Below are 20,696 nucleotides of genomic sequence, written 5' to 3' on the forward strand. Positions count from 1 at the left end.
ATTACTGCCTGCTTAAATTTTAAGCAGTGCCCTTCTTAAGTGACCCTTTCATCGTAAGTTATTTTAAACCAATGTGGTATCTTAAAATATGCACCTAAACTCTCCTTTGTCTATTCCTCCTTTGTACTATTTTATTTTTTATTTTCTGTGAGTTTAGTGACGACCTTGAATGAAAGGGAAAAATCAGGTCACATCTCAGGTTAAAAAAGCAGAGAACGCAGAAATATATAGTACGCTTCAGTAACTTGGCTCACCCTAACCTTTCGAGATCTCTTCTTTGAGGAAAGTTTTCATTTATGTTTCAATCTTGCTTCTTCCATTAAGACATCTGTCTTTGAGCATCCATATCCGGGTAAACACCAGAATGCAAAAACAATATTCCCAATATCTCATTTAAAACAGAAAATTTATACCTGAACAACTTCTGATACAAATTTTTCCATGGAAAGCACATGATTTTCCCTTAACTCATTTTATTGTTATTGTTGTGTACTCCATTTAATTATTGCACTATGTTCTAACATTATGATTTAATTCAAGATAGAATAAGAATAAGAATAGTTATTAAAATTAAGACCGTGGTTTTGGGTATGTGATCTTATACCCAATGTCTAGCTTTTTAATAATGGTAGTAGTAGCAGTGAGACGAAGAAGAAAAAGAAGAGATATAGATTGTGTCAAGTTCTAATTTCTATATTTCAGCTGCAAACACATACAAGGTAGTGTTTTAAAAGATAAAATTGTTATTTAAGAGGCATTTAAGGGGTGCCTGGGTGGCTCAGTTGGTTGAGTGTCCAATTCTTGATTTCGGCTTAGGTAATGATCTCACAGTTCGCAGGATCAAGCACCATGTTGGGCTCTGCGCTGACAGCCTGCTTGGGATTCTCTCCCTCCCTCTCTCTCTGCCCCTCCCCTGCTTACACAGGCATTCTCTCCCTCCTCTCCCCTCTCTCTCTCTCTCTTTCTTAAAATAAACATTTTTTTTTTAAAGGTATTTAAAAGATTAAATGCCTGGGGCGCCTGGGTGCCTTAGTCAGTTGAGTGTCCAACTTCGGCTCAGGTCATGATCTCGCGGTTTGTGAGTTTGAGCCCCACATCAGGCTCTGCACTGATAGCTCAGAGCCTGGAGCCTGCTTCAGATTCTGTGTCTCCCTGTCTCTCTGCCCCTCCCCCACTTATGCTCTGTCTCTCTCTGTCTCTCAAAAATGAATAAATGTAAAAAAAAAAAAATTTTTAAGATTAAATGCTTAATGAACTAAAAGTACATCTTCATTATATAATTACCATTGCCAATATAGTAATCATTAATTATTAAATAAATTAATTGAATATTAAAATACCAATGCCAATGAAATGAAGCGTATAGTACAAAATACCAAATAAAAGGCAATACAGTCATTACTGCATAAATGGTTAAGGATACAGACATATTTATAAGGAAAATAAGGATATTTACTCTAGGAAAGCAGGGCCATCCATGAGTAAAGCAAGCAACCCATGAGTGTTGTGGTTCTTCCAAGTAGAGATCAGTAACTAGTCCATGGAAAACCAGCCCAACTATCCCTTAAATTTTTACTTTCCACATAACACCTGGAAAAAAGTAGGGGTTTGAACACAGAGAAGACACTTATAAGTTTTCAGTTTAATGTCTCTTTGTAACACACCAACTCTGTGCCATTTGGTGCAGTTCATTTTGATTATTAAAATTACAATAAAAACTATGCTTGGTTTGCGAACATTATTCATTCTGGAGACATGCTTGTAATCCAAACCACTTGTGTATCAAAGTGAATTTCAAGAACCAATGCCTCAGTTGTAATCATGTAATATCCAGCATCAGGTACTACTCATATTGCAAGACATAACTCATTTATCAAGTTAGAATTTATTAGAAATGTTTGCTCGTCCTGCGGAACACTCACAGAACAAGTTACTCTCAATCCAAGGTTTTTCTCTACTTCACTCTGCTGTTAATACTGCCCAGAATCAGTAGAAAATGGCTGAAGTTTTTGTCTTGCTTTGTAGTAGCAGACCTGGTCTAAGCCTGTACAGTTAAATAAATGCATCCCTTAACATGTTTATAAAATAATTCTTATAAAATGACATGTGTTCCAACATAACTAAAAAGATAAAACTCCAGGGGAAAACATTTCCTTTTATAAACAGATATTGAGTACTTCCTATGTCATAAATGTTGTCCTTTGGTTACTGATAGTCTTTATTTTTTAAACTTCTGGATACATGAGGTTACCTTAAAATAATTCTCACCTGTAAAAAACAGACACCTTGCTTGGAATATTTTAGTCTCTGGTCAACGATTTGAATTCCTGGTCCATATAGTAAAAGCTCAGGGGAGAACTGAACAATTATCTGGTAAATAATGGCAACAACAACAACAGACAGACAATTTAATGTTTTAATTTGGCTGCTTAAGTGTTATTTGGGGTTTAGATGCGGAACAGGATACAGCTATTTTGATAGCCCATAAAGTAGGGTGTGTTTTTGGTAGGAATGGGGACAATTCTATTCCAACAGTCTAACAGTCTAAGAACCTGCCTTGGGGCAAGCATACAATAGGCAGGAAGATTGATCCCCACCTCACTTTCATACCAAATGAAACAAATTCCACTTAAAAAAAATTCCCATCTACTACTAAGTAACAATGAAGCCATCAATGATTTCTATGGTAGACATGGGTTCTTAGTTTTATCATGTTATGCAATACACAAAAGAGTACAGGAGATGCTTCTTCTGGGGCCGTAGGGAAGAAGTACTGCAGGGACACCGTAAGTTTTCCAATCCACATCTGCCATTTTGCCATATTGCTGGTAGTTATGGAGTGGCGCTCAGGGGAGTAGAAGCCTCAGCATATTCTTTTACCATTTATGTAAAATAACTCAAGAAAGAGACAGATGTTTCAAAAACAAAAGTCCTCTTCAGGTGGACAGCATATCCTAGATATCTAAGAAGCCTTATTACATCAAGTCCACTGATTACTAAAAATGCATTGATACAGATATTGTAGTCATTTAAAAAAAATTCTCTTTAAGGGCTCAGTGTTCTTTGATACACACACACACACACACACACACACACACACACACACACACATCTATCTCTTTCATAGTCACAAACTGCCCTCAGATTAGCAGCAACATGCAAGAAATGAAGAACCACCAAAATAGAGGAAATTATGGTAGTGGTGGCAGAAAAATAAATCAAGCTGCATATGAGCTTTGCATCTTCTCTAAATCTTTTTCCGAACCTGTACAATTGCACAAGTTTCACTAATGGTAGCCCTATCTCTATAAATATATTTTATCTCTTAAGGAAATGGAAGAGGATAGCCATGACTAGCGTAAGTGTATGTCTAAGGCTATCAGCTGAGCGTGCATGAAAGGTGAATAATCTTTAAGGCTAGAAGCTTCTAAAATGCTTATAAGAATTTATTCTGAGCCTTCGATTGAAAACCACACCATGTTCCCTCAAGACTAAGGACTTGGTAATACAGAATTGTCCATTTGGTAATGCTGGACCCAGCCATGCCATTAGAGTTATTGAGGAAGGTTTTAATAGTGAACAGGATGTGTTATTTTTGCTCTTGTTCTGAATAATATTAATTGCACAGGGGGTTAAGGGGCATAACAGAAAATAAGCATTACAATGCCTCCCCCCCCCCCAACACTTGGAATACTAGAAGAAAAGGGGGGGTTGATATACTAAAATGATAACAATTGTGTATGACACAGCTATAAAAGCCAGAATTATGGTCCATAAAACAAAGAGAGAATGAGTTGAGAAATTACCAAGTAAATATTATTATTACACAGACAATTTGAGTAAATACAGAGAGCAAAATTCCTCAATTTTCTTTATGGCATTTTTTGGCCTCATTTACTGAAATAACTCATTTTACTGAAATGCCACACTCTCCAAATAATCAGGGTGACTTTTGAAAAGAATCTAGGGGGAAGAAAATCACAAAAATGAGAATTATTCAAGACATACTGGTCACAACTAGCCTACCTCTGGGTTTATTCCATACTCGTTGTGAATTTTCTTGCAAACTCGGGTTAAATTATTTCCTAGGAAACTTTCCACAGTGGAGATCTTTCAATCAATCAGTACAAAGTTTCAAGTGTGAAAATTACCTTTCTGTTATAGCTGGAAATTAATTTCTTTTTGCTTGAGAGAAATGACATGCCCTAGTAATTTTCATATATTCTTTAAAATGGAACATCCAGGCTTTGATGCGAAATTTCCTAAAAATGACCCCCCAAAAATACATCAAAACATTTCTATTAATTCATGAAATTAAGAATAGCTTTTTACATTTTCTCCTGTCACTGATTCCATTTGCCTTATTACTTTCATCTGTGGCCCACAAACTTGGTGGCACAATCAACAAACCCCTTAGTGGCTGTTTCATCTCTGCTCTATTTGATTTCTTCTCTCTGAGTAAATGATTAAGTTTTCATGCATTGGTTCAACCAAAATCTATGTTCACTCAACCACATCCTTTATTGATTACTTCTACTGCAAACAGTAGGCCAAGTGTGATATACATAATTGGACAGTTGTCAGGGGATGTGGGTGTTAACAGTCCTGTTTTCCCAGTTGGAAACTGGAATCACCTTGATACACAAATATTCTGCACTGTTTCATTCTCATCCTTTGGACCGAGGAGTCCTGTTCCTCAGAATATATGTTTTTAACTCTCTAAGGTCTGGTTGAATGAATTTAATGATTATACCATATAATATGCTGTTCAAGTTGCACCTGTGCACTGCCTATAGAAAACTGGAATTAATATTTGTCTAACATTTTAACCTTGTCCTTTAACTTATACAAATTATCTGTAGCTTTTCTATAAGAAAATATTTTATTCTTTCCCTTCCAAAGAAAGACTGGTTTCTAAACCTATTGCTACCTTTGAAACTTGGAAATCCTGTAAGCAATACATAATGTTTATATTTCAGATGCTAGAGTAACAATTTTGCTGGCTGTAGCACTGTGCATTCATTGAGTGGAGCATATAATTTATAACAGAAAGAATTTTTCTCTAGCATTATTTGTTGAGAGCAAGTTCCAGATAATTTTAGATGTGTGGGAAATCTGTCACTCCTTTGGGAGAGAAACAACTGGATTCACCCACCCAGCAATAGTTTTGTTTATACTACTTTGTATTTCTTGCTCGCCGAACTTGGTTTTTTGTTTGTGTATGTTGATTTAACAATCCTCAGCAGGCCAAACCTAATCCAAAATGTACTTCCATCAAAAATACATCAGCTTTTAGGAACATGAACATAAATAACCTCCAGTGAGTCCATTTTAAGTAAATAAAAATAATAATTTTTCCCTGAGGTTTTAAAGTGATATGCAAAGAAGACTCTATTTTTTTTCTTATTTCATCAATTTTTTGTTGTTGAATATTACAGTCCAAGAAAGAGCTTGGAGAGTTTGAATCAATTTGATAAAACATTTTTAGTCCTAGAAATCCACAAGTTTTGCTCAAAATTCTAAATAGTGTACTTTTTTATTTATTAATAATTTTACACTCTCCAGCTCTCTCAATACCATTTTAGTTGTTCCACAAAATAAATATTTAAATTAGTAAATGCACCTCTCATGGTGCTTTACTCCATGTCTGCAATTTGAAATATTCCTCAAACAATTCATAATTTTTCTGGAGAATTGAGCTATGCCTAAATGTGGAAGAAAATTATTCATGATTGTGTTATGAAAAAAATGAGAACAGAATCATAAACAGCAATATCCACAACTTTAAGAATGTGAAATTCCATCCTATTTCTGGTATGTAGAACATTCTTTTACCAACAAGAAAGGAAAAAAAGAATGCCTGATAGTACCTGGCACTCAAGGAAGCCAAAAAAAAAAAGTGTTAATTCTTTGACCCCGCCGCCTGAAAGCCAGACAACAGAACCTTATGTGCTGTCTTGCAGAGTGTACGTTGACATTGTGGCATTTAATTCATTGCAAAATGGAAGATTTTCGAAAAGTAATGCGTAGCTAAATTGACTTTTCTTCTCAGCTGGTGGTAGACAATATCAGGCAGAGAGCTGTGGATATGACAGCTTTCTATTTCACTGAGGTAATAATAATACTGGCTGTCATTTATTGAGTCACTACCATGTTTCAGACTATACATGTATGTAATTTTTCATCTGCAACAAGTTATGGCTATTTTATTTTTTTTTTCAACGTTTATTTATTTTTGGGACAGAGAGAGACAGAGCATGAACAGGGGAGGGGCAGAGAGAGAGGGAGACACAGAGTCGGAAACAGGCTCCAGGCTCCGAGCCATCAGCCCAGAGCCTGACACGGGGCTCGAACTCACGGACCGCGAGATCGTGACCTGGCTGAAGTCGGACGCTTAACCGACTGCGCCACCCAGGCGCCCCTATGGCTGTTTTAAAATTGAGGAAACTGGAGCTGAGAAAGAATGCAGATGTGATCAAAGTTACTCATCTAAGAGGCCAATCTGGGTTTCAAGCCTGGATCTTTCTAATATCCACCATAACACACTGACTTTGAAACAATACAACTTATTTTTGCAAGCACACCACAGCTTACCTATGAGAATAAACGTTATCCTCATCAAATCTTAGGAAGTTATGTAAGTTGATACCTATAATCCTGACACTACCTATTTAAATTATACTCTTTTGAAATGCTTTCTGAGTTTGTGGTATATTCTTTTGAGTGTGTATGTGTGTGTGTGTATATATATCTTCATTCAAAATAGCATCAAAATAGCATCACATCATTGTTTGAGAGGTGGGTTTGATCTCTAGAAATAGCCAAAAGGATTTAGAGTCACATTTAGAAAACACAGTAAATAATCTCTATGGGTAACCTGATTTTTGAAACAAAACTCATTAAATTGCTTATGAATGCTTTATACCACTGTACTATGCAGCAGTTTTTCGAAAAATTGCCATTAGCCTTATCATTAGATGACATCACTTGGAGGAAATTATCTTCCTTTGCATGCTTGGTAGGTCTTGGACAGCTGTAAATATGGGTGGAAAAATTAGGGCTAGAAATATAATTTGCCAGACATATGCATATATAGGGGTCAGGGCATGGTGTGGTAGGAAATGAAATTGCCCATAGTAAGCTTTTAATGGAGGGGAAATGAATGCCTGGGGCAGGACTCTGGAAACAGCCAACTTTGGATAGTCAACAATCTCAATGTCAGTAAGCTATCTGGGTAAATGAGAGATACAGGGAAAGTGAGAGAATAGAGATTGGTCAAGAGTTCTAGATGCTATGGAGAAAGAAACATTTAGGAAAATATGAGACAGTTAACAGCAGCAACTCCCAACTTATGCTGAAGATCTATGTAAGGTTGAAGGAGAAAGAAACATGGGAGGACCTGTAAATCTATAAGCACACTAAACATTTTATGCAGTTCAAAATTCAAAGATGTTTCACGTAATACATATTACAATTTTTCAAATTCATATAGATGCTTTGAGGTCACCACTGTGTTCACTGGATTTGTCTCCAAATCTGTTTTGCTCCCTTTTAAGACTAAATTTACCCCAAAACACTAGACTTACTCTTATAAAAATATTCAAATAAATGTGCTTTAAGTTTCAAACTGCTGTAGACAGTTCATAGTACCTATCACAGTTAATTCTATGTACAAATGTTTATATTGATCTCTCCAAATTGACAGTGAAACACTTTAAGGGCAGGAACCATATTCCCCAACAACTAACACATTCTAGGGCATTTGATAGTCTCTCAACAAAATTACTGAAATAAAAAGATGTTCTTGATGTTACAGAAATATCCAGGAGACAGGAGTTGACAGTCATGGACTCCAAACATCCAATTACTGATGTTCTTGAAAGTTACCTGGAAGCTTAATTTTTATAAGTACTGCACAGGTGTTTCCCTTCTCAAATTTTCAACCATTCCTTTATTTAAAAATACATTAAGGCCTAGTCTATTCTAAGCACTCTGTTAGTAACTATATGTCATTTTAAACATTTTGCCAGTATATATGTAACACTTCTATAGATCACTTTAATGACATCCAAGATTTCACAGCTAAGGGACACTTGCAAGAACAAACTACCATTTACCTTTATAAACTTTTTACAGGTTTTATTAAAAAAATATAACAGCTTTATTGAGATATAATTCATATACCATATAACTCACCCCTCTTTTTTGACATTTGAAGACTAGTTTTATTAAATATTTAGTATAGATCAAAGACTATGGGATAATGATGCAGTTGTTCCTCAGAACTGCTGTGTTTATTTCCATACAGATCATAGAAAAATAGCATGTAGACTAAATGTTTAATTTTAGTCGGTGTTTAAAGGCAACTTGAGGGAGAGCATCCAATATGGTGGCATATTGAAGGTCCTGAACCAACCCCCCATAGATACACTGAATCTATAGCTACATATGGAATAATTCCCTCTGAAAAAGACCTGAAAACTAGCTGAACAGCTCCTTTACAACAAATGGCAAAAGGGCCACATCTAGATTGGTGGGAGAGGCTGAGAAGCATTCTCACCAAAACCCCACCCACAGCATGGTGACCCACAATCAGGAGTGATCTCACAAATCTGCAAATTCTCCCTGAGGGATGAGGGGTTCATGCCCCACATTAGCACCCCAATCCCTGAGACTGGCAATGGAGAGACAAACCCCCAAAATGTCTGTCTTTGGAAAACAATGAGGCTCACATCCAGGAAACCGAAAAGAGCTATAGGGAACTAGAGTACTTCTCTTAAAGAGCTTGAATGCAACTTACTTACCCCAGGGACTAGCACAAAAGTTGCAGTCTGAAAAGTTTATAGATTATATGTGAAGTTTGCTCATCTTAAAGAATATGCTAGAGGGGCAAAGGCCTATGGGACTCTCTCCAGGAGCAGAGGCACTGGCAGGTGCCATTTTTTTACTCTCTCTCTACCTTGATAGCTCCAGCAAGTGTGCCCTGGCCCTGTGCTCTCCTGCTTCTTTGCTAAAACTGTTGGGCACATACAGCATACATAGGAGATGCTCCAATCATCTGGCTCTGATAGCCAGAAGAGAGAGGCCTGCATTTCTGGAACACATGGGACTGTAACAGAGAGACAGTTCTTGGCAGGCTAACATCCACAGCACTACAGAGACAGAAGACTGAAACATACTCCCAGTCTTTCCGGGAAAGAGGCGTACTTACTTGTTCTGGAACTTGAGGCTGAGGGGCAGACTTCAAGTTTGCCACCTACCTAGAGGCCACAGAGGTACTCTCAGGGAATGTAGACATGGGGGAGGTGGGGGCATCTTTGTTCATTCCATCCTTTGTGCCTTGCTACAGGGCACTGGTGCCTCATGGAAAGGAGCTTATACACTTACCTGAAGCCCCAAGTTTTGCTACTGTTACCAGGGAACACCTCCAGGCCATCTGGTCTGAAGGCCAGCAGGGTTTAAATGATAGCCCCACAGGACTATATATATTTGAGTACTCTAAAGCTGCTGCCTGAGTGTCTGGCTTCCAATAAGGCTGAAACTAGGTGCTGACTGAGATCTCTCTCAGGACAACATTGACCAACAAGGTTCATTTCCTATACAAGGCCAGTCCTTCAAGGCTGAGAGAGGTAGTGTTTCACCTAGTACATAGAAACAGAGTCTCAAGAAAACTGAGAAAACCTCTAGAGGACTATGATCCAAATGAATGAGCATGATAAAACCTCAGAAAAAAATTCAGTGAAATGGAAATAAGTAATTTACTTATTAAAAGAGTTAAAAGCAGTGGTAATTAAGACACTCAACGACTTGGGAGAAGAATGGATGAACACAGTGGGAAACTTCACAAAGAGATAGAAAATATAAGAAAGCACAGGAGGAAACAAAAGTCACAGGGCCAAAGAATACAATAACTGAAGTGTAAAATAAACTAGAGTGGTTCAGCATCAGACTAGATGAAGCAGAGGAAAGGATAAGTGATCTAGAAGACAGGGCAATAGAACTCACCCAAATAGAGCAGCAAAAAGAAGGAAGAATTTTCAAAAGTAAAAGATAGCTTAGAAGACCATGGAGACAACAGCAAACAGAATAACAGTTATAATGTAAAAGTCCCAAAAGGAGAAGAGAGAGAGATAAAGTGGGAGAAAACTCATTTGAAGAAATAACTGCTGAAAACTTACCTAACATGGGGAAAAAACAGACATCTGTATCCAGGAATCCTAGACATATTCAAATAAGATGATACCAAAAAATTCACACCAAGACACATTATAATTGAAATATCAAAAGTTAAAGAGAAAATCCTAAAAGGAGCAAGAGAAAAACAAGTTGTTTTTTAAACTTGAGAAACAAGAGAAACCCCAAAAGACTACCAGTAGATTTTTCAGCAGAAACTTTGCAGGTGAGAAGGGAGGCAAACAATATATTCAATTGTGCTGAAAGGGAAAAAGTTCTGGCCAAAAATGCTTCACCCAGCAAGGTTATAATTCTGAATTGAAGGAGAGATCAAAAATTTTCCAGACAAACAAAAGCTAGAGAAATTCACTATCATAAACTGGCTTTACTAGAAATGTTAAAGGGACTACTTTAACCTGAAAAAAAGGCATTAATTAGTAACAAGCGAACATATTAAAGTATAAATCTCACTGGTAAAGGTAAATATGTAGTAAAGGTAATGAGTTAATCACTGATAAAACTCATATAAAGGTTAAAAGACAAAACAAGGGGCCTGGGTGGCTTAGTCGGTTAAGCATCCAACTTCAACTCAGGTCATGATCTTGTGGTTTGTGGGTTCGAGCGCCGCGTTGGGCTCTGTGCTGACAGCTCGGAGCCTGGAGCCTGCTTTGGATTCTGTGTCTCCCTTCTCTCTGTCCCTCCCATGCTCATGCTCTGTTTCTCTCTGTCTCTCAATAATAAATAAATGTTAAAAACTTTAAAAGACAAAACTACTTAAGGGGTGCCTAAGGATCTGACTCTTGATTTTGGTTCAAGTCATGATCTCACAGTCATGGGATCAAGCCCCATGCTCACCATGGAGCCTGCTTGGGATTCTTTCTCCCCATCTCTCTCTGCCCCTTCCCTGTGGTCTCTTTCATTCTCTATCTCTAAAAAAAGACAAGACTAGTTAAAATAACTACAATAATCTCTTAAGAATGCAAAAATAAAAAGATGTAAAATGTGACATCAAAAACATTAGACATGGGGGGGGAGGAAAAGTGTAGTTTTAGTTTTAGTTGCCATCAACTTAAAACAAGCTGTTATATACACAGGCTATTATATGTGCCCCTCATGGTAACCACAAAGCAAAAACCGATAGTAAATACACAAAAGATAGTAAGAAAGGAATCTAAGAATAACACTAAAGAAAGTCATCAAACCATAAGGGAAGAGATCAAGAGAAAAAGACAGGAACACAGAGGAATTACAAAGCAGCCAGAAAACAGTTAACAAAATGACAATAAACACATACCTATGAATAATTACTTTAGATATAAATGGGCTAACTTATACAACCAAAACACAAAGTGTGACAAAACGGATAAAAACAAAACAAAACAAGACCCATCTACATGTTGTCTACAAGAGACTAACTTTAGATGTAAGGATACACACAGACTGAAAGTGAAGGGATAAAAAATATGTTTCATACAAATGGAAAGCAAAAGAAAGCTGGGGTAGTTATGCTTACAAAATAGGCTTAAAAGAGACTGTAATAAAAGACAAAGAACGAATTATATAATGATAAAGGGGTCAATCCAACAAGAGGATATAACATTTGTAAATATTTATGCACCTAAATATATAAAGCAAATATTAACAGACCAAAAGGGAGAAATTGGCAGCACTACAACAAAAGTAGGGGACTTTATTGCCTCACTTACATCAATAGATAGATCATTCGGACAGAAAATCAATAAGGAAACATCAGCCTTAAATGACACTTTAGACCAGTTGGACATAATAGATATATACAGAACATTCCATAAAAAGCAGCAGAATACACATTCTTCTCAAGTGCACAGGGAATATTCTTCACAACAGATCATGTGTTAGAGTACAAAACAAGTCTCAATAAATTTAAGAGGATTGAAATCAAATAAAGCATCTTTTCTGACTACACTGGTATGAAACCAGAAATCAATTACAGGGAAAAAAAACCAGAAAAATCACAGACGTGTAGCAATAAAACAACATGCTATTGAACAACCAGTGGCCCAATGAAAGGAGAAATTAAACGAGAAATCAAAAAAGTGAATGTGATACACCACATTAACAAAATGAATGATAAAATCATATGATCATCTCAATAGTGGCAGAAAAAAACATCTGACAAAATTCAACATCCATTTAGATAACACTCCCAAGGAAGTGAGTATAGAGGAAATGAACCTCAACATAGTAAAGACTATATGTGAAGTCCACAGCTAATATTATACTCAATGGTGAAAATCTGGAAGCTTTTCCTCTAAAACGGGGAAAAAGACAAGGATGCCCATTCTCACCACTTTTATTCAACATAGTGTTAGAAGTCCTAGAAATTGGGCAAGAAAAAGAAATAAAGTTCTCCAAATTGGAAAAAGAGGTAAAACTCTCACTATTTGCAGACGACATAACTTTATATACATAGAAAACCCTCAAGACCGCACCAAAAAACTGTTAGAATAAATGAATTCAGTAAATTTTCTCAGTACAAAATCAACACACAAAAATTTGTTGCATTTCTATACATGAACAACAGTCTATCAGAAAGAGTAATTAAGAAAATAATCCCATCTACACTGACATCAAAAAGAATAAAATACCTAAGAATAAATTTAACCAAGGAGGTGAAAGACCCATACACTGAAAACTATAAGACACTGATAAACTGAAGTAAACACAAATAAATGGAAAGATATTCTGTGTTCATGGATTGGAAAAATTAATATTGTTAAAATGTCCATACTATCCAAAGCAATCTACAGATGTAGTGTAATCCCTGTCAAAATCCTAATGGCATTTTCCATAGAATAGAACAATCCTGAAATGTGTATTGAACCACAAAAGACCCTGAATAGTCAAAGCAATCATGAGAAAGTTATCATGCTCCCTTATTTAAAACTATATTATAAATCTATAATAATCAAAACAGTATGGTATTGGCATAAAAACAGACACATAGATCAACAGAACCAAATAGAGTCCAGAAATAAACCCATATATATATGACCAATTAATTTACACCAAAGGGTCAAGAATATAAATTGGGGAAAGGACAGTTTCTTTAATAAATGGTGTGGGAGAACTGGACAACCATGTGCAAAAGACGGAACCTAGTTACCATTCACAAAAAATTAACTCCAAATGAATTTAAGACAATATAAGACCTGAAATCATTAAACTCTGAGGAGGTAAGTAGTAAGCTCTTTGACATATGTCTTGGTGGGGTTGTTGTTGTTGTTGTTGTTTTGATCTGACTCCAAAAACAAAAGCATGAAAGCAAAGGTAAATAAGTGGGACTACATCAAACTAAAAAGTTTCTTCTGCACAGCAAAGGAAATGACCAATAAAATGTAAAGGCAATCTACTGAATTAGAGACAATATTTGCAAGTCATATATCTGAAAAGAGGTTAATGTCCAAAATATAAAGAACTCATATTACTCAAAATAGAAAAAAAAACAACAATCTAGTTAAGAAGTGGGCAAAGGATCTGAATAGACATTTTTCCAAAGAAGACATACACATAGACAACAGGGCCATGAAAATATGCTCAGCATCACTAATCATCAGAGAAATGCAAATCAGAACCTCAATCAGGTGTCACCTCACACCTGTTAGAATGGCTATTATTAAAAAGACAAGAAACAAATGTTGGCAAGGGCATGGAGAGGGGAACCCTTGTGCACTGCTGGTAGGAATACAAATTGGTGCAGCCACTATGGAAAACAGTATGAAGGTTCCTCAAAAAATTGAAAGTAGAACTACTGTATGATCCATCTATTCTATTTCTAGATATTTATCTCGAGAAAATGAAAACACTAACTTGAAAAGATATATGCACCCCTGTGCTCACTGTGGCATTATTTATAGTTGCTGACACATGGAAACAACCTAAGTGGCCATCAATGGATGAAGGAATAAGATATAGGATATATCTTATAGTATATATATACTTATATAAAAGTATATATATATATATAAGTATATATATATATGTATATATACTTATAGTATACTATAAGATATAGTATATACACACAGTGTATACGGTGGAATTCTACTCCATCGTAAAAAAGAACAAAACCTTGCCATTTGTGACAACATGGATAGATTTGAAGAGTATTAAGCTAAGTGAAATAAGTCCAGCAGAGAAAAATAAATACTTACACTGTCACTAATGCAGAATCTGAAAAACAAACTGAATGAATAAAACAAAACAAAATGAAACTAATAAGCAGACTGGTGGTTCCCAGGGAGAAGAGGGAACAGGGGTGGTGTAATAGGTGAACGGGGTCAGGAGGTACAGACTTCCAGTTGTGAAGTGAATAAGTCATGGGGATGTGGTGAGCATCAGGGTGACTGTAACCAATGGTACTGAGCATATTGAAGGTTGCCAGGGAAGAGTGACTCTTAAAAAAGTGCTCATCAAAAGAAAAAACATTTTTGTAACTTTTTTATGGTGACTAGACTTGTGGGGGTGATCGTTGCATAGTGTATACACGTGTTGAAACACATTGTAGACTTAAAACTAAACTTCCTAGAAAATTTTAAGCAAGAACTTACTAGCCAATGAACTACCCTAGTCCATTATACTGAAGTAGCTTTATTTTTAGATTTCACTGAATATAAGATTGTTTCTATTGGAAGATGCACCTTACGTACTACCAAAAAGATATTCTAACTAAACTGTAACATAATACCACTCATGCTTAGAATTTTGATTTTATACTTAGAATTTTGATTTTATACTTAATAAAAGAGCTATTTTAGTCTCACATGCAGACATTTTTATCATTAATCTTAAGCATTCATGGAAAAATACAAACAAAACAAATTTATTACACTCCTCAAACATCTTTCTGTTCCAAGTCCAATTTTTCTGAATCACTTTTAAATCAGAACTGTCATTATTTTTTTCCCAAACATATCATCTTTTGTGTCATCAAGAACATTGATACTCTAGCCCTTTTAAAAATAATGTTCCAGTATCATCTCCAGTAGTTTTTTCCAAGTCATGGACATTCATTTTGCCCATTTTGAAGTTAGCACTTTCTTGACTTTTAGAAGATTTCAGAAAGGTGTTTTAGAAAACAACCAGTCCTCAGATTCCTGTCTGAAATTATCTAAAATAGTTGTTCATAGGGGCGCCTGGGTGGCGCAGTCGGTTAGGCGTCCGACTTCAGCCAGGTCACGATCTCGCAGTCCGTGAGTTCGAGCCCCGCGTCGGGCTCTGGGCTGATGGCTCAGAGCCTGGAGCCTGTTTCCGATTCTGTGTCTCCCTCTGTCTCTGCCCCTCCCCCGTTCATGCTCTGTCTCTCTCTGTCCCAAAAATAAATAAACGTTGAAAAAAAAATTTAAAAAAATAAAATAAAATAGTTGTTCATAGAAAGATCAAGGCATTGCAATTGTTGGGTCATGTCCAGGAATATAAGCCTAGTCCATTCTGCAGCACCAACTGTGGCCTGCGACTGATCTGACAGTGATTATTAGATGCCTACCTTTGTAAGACATCCTGATTTCAGAAATGTTAGAGCATGGGAAAATGTGTGTTTTAGAATCAATGAAATATTGCTAAATTTTTCTTTAACGGCAATAATTTAAAAGTTTGTGGCAAAACTTCTGTATATGCCACATTCATTATCATACTATCCAGAGCTCCTATGAGTAAATTCTTGAAGTCTAAACTGAGAAATGCCCATGCAGGGAGCAGCTCGATTTCAAAACAACCTCTACATTTCAGAATTTCGTCTTATGAATTATTGAGTCATGGCATAGATGTTCACTGGGAGCTGCAAAAGGAGATTCTAGGGACTCAGAAACATTCAGAAGTAAGAGTTTTCTGTTACTTCTGTTATAGGTTTTCTGTTATTTTAAAATCTCTAAATTCTGGGGGTACCTGGGTGGCTCGCTCAGTTAAGCACCTGACTCTTGATTTTGGCTCAGGTCATGATCTCGCAGTTCATGAGTTTGAGCCCTGCATGGGGCACTGCACTGACAGCACTGAGCCTGCTTGGGAATCTCTGTCTCCTATCTCCCTTTCTCTGTGCCTTTCCCCTGCTCATGCATGCACTCTCTTTCTCTCAAAAATAAATAAACTTTAAAATAAAATAAAGTCTCTAAATTCTGGATGTTGTCACATTAATAAAAAATTTCAATAGTTCTGATATGATTTAACAATAGAATTTCATATAATCTTAGATTCATTATTCTGTGTTAGGAATTGGCAAAAAAAAAAAAATCCAGAGATTCAGCAGATACTGAATTTCTTCAGCATACTTAATTTGGAGCCATTATTTGAAATCACTTTCTGCTTTTGTCCATAGCATTTTAATTCTTTTTCTTTTTTAATTTTTTTTCAACGTTTTTTATTTATTTTTGGGACAGAGAGAGACAGAGCATGAACGGGGGAGGGGCAGAGAGAGAGGGAGACACAGAATCGGAAACAGGCTCCAGGCTCCGAGCCATCAGCCCAGAGCCTGACGCGGGTCTCGAACTCACGGACCGCGAGATCGTGACCTGGCTGAAGTCGGATGCTTAACCGACTGCGCCACCCAGGCGCCCCCATAGCATTTTAATTCTTAATGGCATGTCCCTGAATTGGCAGTTCAATGTCCCTTGAGCTGGACTTCGGCCTCAATCACCTCTACAAAATCAGTCACAGCATATTATATCTTGGATATAGATGTTTTCAAAAATTACTGTCTCTTTGGTTGCTCAAATATTTTTTATCTTAGTTCTTAGATCTCATTCACCCTTATGAGAATGTACCTCTCTCAATGGGCCCCCAAGCATTCTTCACATAGTACATCACAACCCCTGGCTCCTAAAAGAGCTTGTCTCCTTAGATTGGCTTTCAAATTTCAAATAATTATCTCCTTTAGAGAGATTTTTAGAGTCTTTCCACTCTTCTCTCTCCTTTATGTTTAGCTCTTACTCATATAAAACTAAGATTTTTATATATCCTTGAAGTGGTATTCAGATCATGAAAAACTGATGATCATTTGGGACTCAGATTTGTAAAATTAGAGCAGAATTCATATAATAAGGGTTTCTTAATATAATTCACTGAAATCCTTAAAATGATGATTTTAAATGATCTTTAAAATCTTTTTAATTCTTTATGAAAGAAAAAAAAATCCAAACTTGTTTTAGTTAGTTTTGGTAATTTGAGTTGCTGTAACTGTCTCCAAAATCCCAGTGGTATATCACAATGAAATCTCATTTCTTACTTATAAAAATGCTTGCAGTTTGCCCATGATTGTACCATGCCTTTCAGAAGCCAGGCCCTTCCAACTGGGTCTGTCTCTATCTTTCATTCTTTAGAGTCCTGGTTGAGGGATTTCTGAATACTCCATTTTCATCATATTTGTTCTAATGCCTCCAGTAGGTATTGCCTCCCCATAAAGGACTGGCTTCATTTACAAAGTGGTATGGAAAATCTCAATGTTTTCAAAGGTTTTATCTTTTTGTTTAATGATAGCTTTATTGAGATATAATTCATATTACCATATTCACCCTTTAAAGTCTACAATTCAGTAGGTTTTAATATATTCACAGAGTTGTACAACTATCACCACAATTTAATTCAGATCATGGTTGCCAGTCCAAAAAGCAACCCCATATCCCTTAGCAGCCACTATCTATATGCCCCTTCTCACCAGCCTCTGGTAACCACTAACCTACTTTCTGTTTCTTTGGATTTTCCTGTTCTGGGCATTTTATGTAAATGGAATCATACACTGTATTTTTTGTGACTGGCTTCTTTCATTAAAATGTTTTCAAGGGTGATCCAAGTTATGGCATGTCTCACTAAACTACTTCATTCCTTCCTATGGCAGAAAAATATTCCATTGTATGGATATACCACATTTTGCTTATCCATTCAATTGATAGACCTTTAGGTTGTTTCCACTTTTTGGCTACTATAAATAATGCTGCTATGAACATTTGTGTACAAGTTTTTGTGTGGACATATATTTTATTTATTTTGGGTATACACATAGGAGTGAAATTGCTGGATCATAGGGTAACTGTATATTAAAATTTTTGAGGACCTGCCAACCTGTTTTTCAAAGCAGGTGCACCATTTTACAATCCCACCAGCAACACTTGAAAGTTTAAAGGTTTAAGTTTTAACTCACTGTATACTCCAACGAAGACAGGCCACGTATTTTTTAATTTTGTACTTCACACTTTTTTATCCTGAATCATCTTGCACTTTCTAAAGCAGAGACACAAAATATTTTCCCTTTAGTGTGATGTTAAATGAGATGATTCTCCACTAGTTTCCTATTTTATTTATTCTAGCCAAGGAAAGATGCCAGAAGCAATTAAATACTTGAAAAAAGTTGTGGAAATTGCAAGAAATAATTTTCAAAGCCTAGATGTCGTGAGAGCAAGTACAATGCTTGGGGACATCTATAATGAAAAAGTGAGTATGTGTTTCTTTATTATTATTATTATTATTATTTAAGAGAGAGACAGCATGCGCGTGCATGAGCAGGGAGTGGGGCAGAGAGAGAGGAAGGACAGAGGATATGAAGCGGACTCTGTGCTGACAATAGACATCCCAATGTGAGGCTCGAACTCACCAACCAGAGATCGTGACCTGAGCCAAAGTTAGACACTTAACCAACTGAGCTACCCAGGCGCCCCTGTTTCTTTCGTACAGGTAGAAATTTGCAGAGTTTTAAAATTCTATTCCCATTTGACTCTCCCCTTCCCATAATATGTTATGCAGAGTGACCTCAGGACTACAGGGCCTAGTTAATGCACAAGACAGTTCCTTCCTCTTCTTCTAGGACCTGAGAGCCATCTTGGGCACAGTCACCACAAGCTGCTAAAAGTGATTCATATCTTCACAGCCAGTGAAGATTCTAAGTGGTTTTGGATTTGAAGAGCAATTAAAACATTTCAATTCAAAGAATATCATTATAATGGTTGGCTTTTATCTACTGACACTAACATTCATCTCCTTGCTCCAAATTCTCATTTTATTAATCCAGCTGTGATGCCCCTCCTAGGTCCCTCAGGAGAAGAAAGCACAATCCCAAGAGTAATTCTGAAGGAAATATGGAATTCTAGCATCAGCTTGGTTATGTGAAAGAAAAGAGAAACAAGAGAAAGTCTAAAATTAAAAGTATCCAATTCAAGAGGTCATTACTAGTATAATGCATTGGTCATAATGCATTGATCTTTTGATTTATGTTCTCATGACTTTGTATTTTGTTAACTAGATTTTTCTTTAAGAAACAGTATAAAAAAGGCTTTTTTTTTCTCTAGTTATAATTGCTGTTTTGATAATGAATAGGATCTATCATTTTTGAGGGTAGTTTCATTCATTCTTAATGTTTATACACCTTTTCTTAATTTTTTTGAGAGGTGGTTTATGTCGTGATTAAAAGCACTAATTCTGAGACCAAACTGGTTAAAAGCCTAGTTCTTTCACTTATAAGATCTGTGACCTAGGACAAGTTACTTACCTTTTAGGTGCCTCAATTTTCTCACCTCGTAAGGTTGCAGTGAGTACTGAGTTAATAAATGTAAAGCAATTAGAATAGCATCTGGCAGGGGAAGCCAGTGCCAGCTATATAAGCCATTATTACTCTCTACACCTTTATGTGGTATCATACAATTCCCCTTTTCCCAAGGCTCAGAGGGTTTAAATAACCTACCCTAGGTCTCCGTGTTTCTAGGTGGCAGTGGTATTCAAACCTATACTCTTCACCACTACAGTCTTTTATTTGCCATATAATTTACTTTGATGATTTCAGAATTATTTAAGCTCTTTTTTAAGGAAATAGAGTTTGAAACTAATTTGAATGAATGAAACTACTGTCTTTAGTCCCTGCTATGGGAAACACGCTTTCAAACAGGGAACCTGATTTCTTTGTACACCCCTCTCTCTTGCTAGCCCTGGTTCATTTGCTTCCTCTCTCTCCTATTCCTCACTATCTTTAAACCCCCCTTTTTCTCTTGACTCTCACCCTCTACCTTCTTTCCTCCTCCCCTACACACCTTGCCCTTCTCTCCTGCCCCTGTCGTTCTGGTCTTGCTCTCAACTCAGTGGTCCTCTCTCTCTGATCTCCCCCCCCCCCACTTCGTTTCCCCTCTTTCTTTGTGCCTCCCCAGGTGTTCCCCCAGGTCTTTCTCTCCACTGTGTCCCCATTCTGCTGCCCCATCTCTGTGGCACTACGCTACTCTGGTGACTCCTCTCTCCTGGATCTTGTACGTGCTTTTGTTTACTTTTCAGGATACTGTAGTGAAAAACAGACAAGGCTTATGCCCTTGCGAGGCTGACAGCCTAGTGGGAGCTCATGCTGTAGTAGCAGAATTGGTATTCCTAATTATACATAGTCTTACTTTTTAACAGGGTTGTTCTTTAAAAAAGAAATGCAAAAAATGCAAATTGCTTTACTCTTCTACCAAACAATACTCAGAACTCAGTGTTTTGGTATGGCACAAATACTAAGCATCTGCCTATATTTTCCTAATTGC

At 36.7% G+C, this 20,696-nt stretch overlaps 1 protein-coding gene across 4 annotated transcripts in view; it reads left to right on the forward strand.

Moving 5' to 3' along the window:
• TTC29 (tetratricopeptide repeat domain 29) overlaps positions 1-20,696 on the forward strand; it is a 431,955-nt gene that overhangs the window by 314,008 nt on the left and 97,251 nt on the right. For all 4 annotated transcript variants that reach the window (XM_040472852.1, XM_040472844.1, XM_040472860.1 and 1 more), the window contains one exon: positions 18,507-18,630. In XM_040472852.1, coding sequence (XP_040328786.1) covers positions 18,507-18,630 — 124 coding nt within the window. The remainder of the gene's footprint in view (positions 1-18,506; positions 18,631-20,696) is intronic.

Source organism: Herpailurus yagouaroundi, unplaced genomic scaffold (genome assembly GCF_014898765.1).
Source record: "Herpailurus yagouaroundi ecotype Mexico unplaced genomic scaffold, PumYag 28, whole genome shotgun sequence".
Lineage (NCBI taxonomy): Eukaryota > Metazoa > Chordata > Mammalia > Carnivora > Felidae > Herpailurus > Herpailurus yagouaroundi.